Source organism: Plectropomus leopardus, chromosome 17 (assembly GCF_026936395.1).
Source record: "Plectropomus leopardus strain MGB_pleo_1.0 chromosome 17, ASM2693639v1, whole genome shotgun sequence".
Classification (NCBI taxonomy): Eukaryota; Metazoa; Chordata; class Actinopteri; order Perciformes; family Serranidae; genus Plectropomus; species Plectropomus leopardus.
In genome coordinates, this window is record NC_142192.1 from 31988691 (window position 1) to 31994930 (window position 6240).

The following is a 6240-nucleotide window of genomic DNA, read 5'->3' on the forward strand; positions in this document are numbered from 1 at the left end:
AATCCTTCGAAAAATGTCACAATATAGTATGATGTAAATTTTCATTAAAAAATCGTAATAGTATGGTATGTCGATTTTTGGATTCTGGGTTGTAGAAAACAGCTGATTGAAGCAGAGCTCAGTACCATGTTAAACTGCAGACTAATGACACTAATTAATAACAGTGATAGTAATCGTATTGATCATATTGATCACGGTGCGTGTTCAGATTCAGAGTTGAGGGTCACAGTTTCTGGAAACGCAGCCGAGCAGCAGCTGAGCGGTCTGGAGGGATCCACCACCTACACCGTCACCATCACCAGCCAGCTGGGCAGCACCGAGAGCCCGGCAGCCTCCACCAGCTTCACCACCACCACCGGGGGTCAGCACACACACACACACACACACACACACACACACACACACACACACACACACACACACACTTGAACTCTTGCCTCGAAGCACTAGAGATAACTAGAATGACTCTACTCTTCCTCTCAGGGAGTGAAGGTCCACGTGATCTCCAGGCCAACAACGTGAGCCCTCGCACCGCCCAGTTGTCATGGAAACCACCCTCAAATCCAGCAGGTAGCTACAGACTGACCTATCAGACCGAGGGTCAAGAAATGAAGGTGAGAGGATTTATTTATTCATTTATTTTTTTATAATTTTACCCACCCTTAAAAACTGGAAAATCTGGTTTAGTAAATCAAGTTTTTCTGTTCTGTTTGTTTCTTTTATAGATAGATAGATAGATAGATAGATAGATAGATAGATAGATAGATAGATAGATAGATAGATAGATAGATAGATCCATATATGGATGTATGGTGTTTGATAAGAAAATTTTGTGCTCTGACAAATTTTATTTTTTAGTCTGTTAAAGTCTATAAAAGCGCTATATGAATTAAGATTATTATTAGTAGTAGTAGTGTTATTATTATTTATTATTATTATTATTATTATTATTGTTGTTATTGTTATTGTTATTGTTATTGTTATTGTTATTGTTATTGTTATTGTTATTATTATTAGATGGTTTATTCCAGTTGTTTGTTTCACTTTTAAATTTGCAAAATAAATTCATGGTGTTTTTATGTAAATCTGTCTTAAATGGTTAAATTAAGACAACCATGGACCGTCTCATGTCTTGGTGCGTCTTCGTCCTCACAGGAAGTGATTGTGGACGGCTCTGTGACAGAGTACAACCTGATCAGACTTCACCCCGGAGCGAAGTACGCGGTGCAGCTGCAGGCGGAGGGAGGAGGCCGATACACTGCCGCCATCTCCACTGACTTCACCACCGGTAACTAGGTTACATCATCATCATCATCATCATCATCATCATCATCATCACAGTGACTGACTGACTGATGGAGTCTCCTCCTCCTCCTCCTCTTCCTCAGGCACGCTGAGGTTCCCCTTCCCCACAGATTGCTCTCAGGAGCTGCTGAACGGCATCCGGACGTCGGGCGAGGTGGAGATCTTCCCTCAGGGGAAACTCGGGACGCCGATGATGGTTTACTGCGACATGGAGACGGACGGAGGAGGCTGGACGGTACGCTGACATCACTGACAGACAGGCGTCTTTATTACAGTGGTGGAATGTAACTAAGTACATTTACTCTAGTACATATTTGACGTATTTGTACTCTATTTGAGGCTTTCATTTTCATAGCACTTTATATTTGTACACATCTCAGAAGGAAATATTGTACTTTTTACTCCAGTACATCTATCTCCGAGCTTTAGTTACTTCACATATTCTGATTTTTACACAAAATTTACAAAGACTTTATAAAACATCTAAGTATATACACACATTTTATGTTGTGATTGTGCCACCAAAACTGCACAGTTTAAACCACAACATGATTTTTTCTCAACCATGACCAATTTTTTTTTTTTTTGGTTTATTTTGTTTTTGGCGTGTTTTTGCCCACACCTAGCCAGGGCCAGATTGAGGGGAAAACTATCTTTTAGAGACTTTGAGAATAAATATTATCAGAAAAAAAACTTTTATATTACGAGAATAAAGTCATAGTTTTATACGAATAAAAATCATAATTTTTACTTTTAAAAAGTTGTAATTTTATAAGAAAATTAAGTAATATTTTTACAAGAAAAGGGATATTATATTATGGATATAAATATATTGCCAGCAAACTACAAAACAGGTGAGAGCGCAGATAGCAACTAGGGACAATGGTTGCCAAGGAGCGTCGTTAACGTGGCCCTAATCCTCCGTCGTAGCCACAGCGTTGTTGAAACGTGGTTTCAGCATATTCTCTCGGTTAAATGATTTTTATTCCCGTGAGGAAGCAGGTGTGTGTGTGTGTCTCCTGTCTGCAGGTCTTCCAGAGGAGGAAGGACGGCTCTGAGAATTTCTTCAGAGGGTGGAGGGACTACACGAAAGGATTTGGGAGTCCGAGCGGAGAGTTTTGGCTCGGTGAGAGAGATACTTCATGATATCCCGCAGTCACTGCGGTGTTTCCAGCACGGTTACTCCATCCATCCATCCATTTTCTTCCGCTTATCCGGGGTCGGGTCGCGGGGGCAGCACGGTTACTCCGTTTAAAAAAATAAGGGAGTTTTTGAAGTTAATAGTTGCAGAAAAATTGGAAAAAATCTGCAATGTTATTATGTCTCCTCGTCGGAGAGAGATCTAATTTGGCACAAACGTCCACTTGGACTCAACGATGAACTGATTCGATTTTAATGTGGTCATAGGTGACTGTGACCTTGCCTCTATATCATTCTCATTAATGGGATATATCAAGAACACTTTGAGAGAATTTTTTCAAATTTAGCACAAACCTCCACTTGGACTCAGTGATAAACTTCATGTATTTTGGTCGTCTACGATTAAGGTCACCATGACCTTGAATCTGTCTCATTCTTGTCGACATGTTACCTAAAGAACAAATTTGGCACAAATGTTCATTCTTAGACACGGATGAACTGATTGTAATTTGGTGGTCAAAGGCCAAGGTCACTGTGACCCTGTCTGTCACATTCTCCTTAACACAATATCTCGGAAATATATCGAGAGGGAGTTTCTTTAAATCTGGCACAAACATCCACTTGGACTCAACACTGAAGTCATTATAATTTGGTGGTCAAAGGTCAAGGTCACCATGACCATGTGTCTCATATCATGAACACAGTTTCTCAAAAAAGCTTGAGAGAATTCCCTCCAATTTGGCACAAACATCCACTTGGACTTAACAATGACCTCTTTTAATTTATTGTATTTTTTGGTGGTTTTTGTTTTATTATTATTTCAAAGACCTTAAAAAGTCAGTCAAGATTAAACCGCTTTGTTCAATTTTACACATTAAGGTTGTTCATGAGTATCTTAGACTAAACTGATTTATCTCTTCAGGCCTTGAGAGCCTCCACAACCTGACTACAATGACAAGGATGATTTTGCGTGTCGACCTGCGCGACAAAGATGATGCCGTGTACGCCAAATACTCAACGTTCGAGGTGGCGAAGAGGAACTACAAACTGACTGTGGGCGGATACAGTGGCACTGCAGGTGAGAGGAAATGAGGAATTTAAAGGTGTTAATTAAAATGTGCAAATCATTAACATATCTCAGGCTGTGATTATCAAAAAATAATAATATATTTATTATGTAGTATACTGAAAAAAATTCCTTTTTTTGCATCTAATTACATGGTGGCATCATAACAAAAACCTGGCATTTAAAGGGTTAAATTTCTGAAAATTAAGAACATATTTTATAATTATGGTAAGGACTGATGTTGGTTAAAAAATAACTATGAAAGTAGAAAAGAATATTTTTAAAAATATTTTTACAGCTTGATTTTGAAAAAGCATATTTTAAGTGCAGAGCAGTACGAGTGTGTGTAATATTACACATTACTAACGATGTACTGATTAATAGGATAATAGTCACAGGGGAAATTTTTTATACTTTTAATACTTTAAGGACATTTTCAGTGTGAGAAGTCTACGTATGTCAAAAATATTTTTTATATTTTGTGTGTGTGGTGTTTTTTTATCTAAAAACATGATGGCATCATGACAAAAACCTCGGATTTAAAGTGTTAAAATTCTGAAACTTAATGAATGTTTGATATTTGTAAATACATTGGTTTAAAATTTAGTCATTAAAAGTAAAAATTTTAATACATAATATTTTTCTCCTCGTGTCTCGTCTCCTCTTCGTGGTCTCAGGTGACTCGCTCACTTATCACAACCAGCGGATCTTCTCCACCAAAGACCGGGACCTGGGGTCCTTCATCACCCGCTGCGCCATGTCGTACCGAGGAGGCTGGTGGTACAAGAACTGCCACGAGGCGAACCTCAACGGCCTCTACGGCGTCAGCGTCAACCACCAGGTAACCCCAACACACAGACAGAGGCGCCTTTTAAACCTCTGAACCCGAAACAAATTGGTTTGATTTCTTCTTGAAAACATGGTTAAAAATTCAATGAGCAACTTGGAAAAAAAAAATTGTGGAAACTTAATTTAGTAGATTTAGAGGAAAAAAAATTATAAAAGGAAAAGGAAAAAAAGTTCAGAAAACTATTATTATAATTACACATTTCAAATTATGTTACAGAATTATTATTATTATTATTATTATTATTATCATTATTATTATTATTATTATTATTATTATTAAGCACCTTTTTAGGTCTTTTCCTGGTTAGTTTGTTTTTACTTTTTTCTGGGTTTTTGTTGGGGGGGGGGGTTCTGATCTTTTTCGGGTTGTTTTTTGCAGATTTTTACTAATTTTTACTAATTTTTCCTTAAATTGCTAATTGCCTTCTTTCCATGTTTTTTTAAAACAATCAAACCAATTTGCTCAGCTTTCAAAGGGTTAATCCACGTTTTGCATTCAGTCTATCAAACTTTGGTGTGTTGAATTTCTGTTTTTCACAGTTGTTGCATTATATAAAAATAGTGACGTGGATAACTGTGTAATCTCAAACACTCCAATAATAATCCCTGTGGGTGGATTAGTTTATATCTGTCTGTTTAATCTGTGTATTTTGTGAGCAAAATGAGTTTCCCATGAGGACAATTTAAGACATAATATACTGAAACAAGCTCAATAAAGTAAAATAAATACATATTTTTAACTTGCATTATCCCGTATTTATGTGATAAATAAGACATAATTTAAAACCATTTGTTATAAAACTTTACATTTTAAAGACAATGTTTTATTTCTATGTATAAATAAAGATGGATCTGTTTTTACTGATTTATCTTTCACTAATGATCAGTTTCAGCGTCTTTTTAGGAGAATTATTTGTAAATAAAAGCTGAAGTATGGGGTTCAAAACCGCATTAGTGATGATGACCGTGTGTGTGTGTGTGTGTGTGTGTGTGTGTGTGTGTGTGTGTGTGTGTGTGTTTCAGGGTGTGATCTGGACCAGCTGGAAAGGAAAAGAGTTTTCCATCCCGTTCACTGAGATGAAGATGAGACCAGCAGCCTTCAGAGGATGAGGAGGAGGAGGAGGAGGAGAAGACGCACGATAATGAACTACTAAACACACGATGCATGATGGGCAGCCGTGTGTACATACATGTGCAAACACACACACACACACACACAAACACATTTTACCACAGAGCCTGGCTCTCACGTCAGAGGAGGAAAAGTCATATTTTTTCATGTGTATAGAGGTCAGTTATCAGTATGTTACTGTAGATTGTACAGTTTTTATCTTCTTTTTAAAGCAGGGCTGCTCCCACTTTCTCTATATTTAAAGGGCCAGTTCACCCAAATTACAATATCACACAGTATTTCCTCCCCATCACTCCTTGCTTTTCTTATGCCGATATTTTGAAGCTTCACATATAAAGCAGGATCACTCCTACAGGTGTACATGTAGCTGATGTTTGCAGCACTTTAACCCTTTTTGTCTTCAGGTTTGATGGACCAAAACTGCCACTTCTCTTTCTTCTTTCTTTTTTTTATGTAAATAAATATCAGATATCAGCTAGCTGCCCAAAGAGTTACACATGCAGTTAAAAATACAGGATCGTTATAATGTCTTTTGGTGCTGGTTAAGCACAAGTGCCTCCAGAAATGTTTTATTCAGGAAATAAATGATTGTTTTGAGCTTGATGTATGTTTGACTTCATGCTGTTGGACTTTTTTTTTCAAAACACCTGCAGCAGGTTCTCCAAATACATGTCTTTGTTTTTTCTGATGGATCTGCCTGATATAAAACCAAATAAATGATCTGGTTTGTTATTTTAACTGTTTGAAA

General features: G+C 37.3%; 1 protein-coding gene across 2 annotated transcripts in view; it reads left to right on the forward strand.

The window, feature by feature from the left end:
* tnxbb (tenascin XBb) overlaps positions 1-6240 on the forward strand; it is a 79386-nt gene extending 73146 nt beyond the window's left edge. For both annotated transcript variants that reach the window (XM_088090173.1, XM_088090174.1), the window contains 8 exons: positions 209-361; positions 484-614; positions 1156-1288; positions 1389-1540; positions 2335-2431; positions 3368-3523; positions 4189-4352; positions 5384-6240. In XM_088090173.1, coding sequence (XP_087946299.1) covers positions 209-361; positions 484-614; positions 1156-1288; positions 1389-1540; positions 2335-2431; positions 3368-3523; positions 4189-4352; positions 5384-5470 — 1073 coding nt within the window. In that variant the 3' untranslated portion in view covers positions 5471-6240. The remainder of the gene's footprint in view (positions 1-208; positions 362-483; positions 615-1155; positions 1289-1388; positions 1541-2334; positions 2432-3367; positions 3524-4188; positions 4353-5383) is intronic.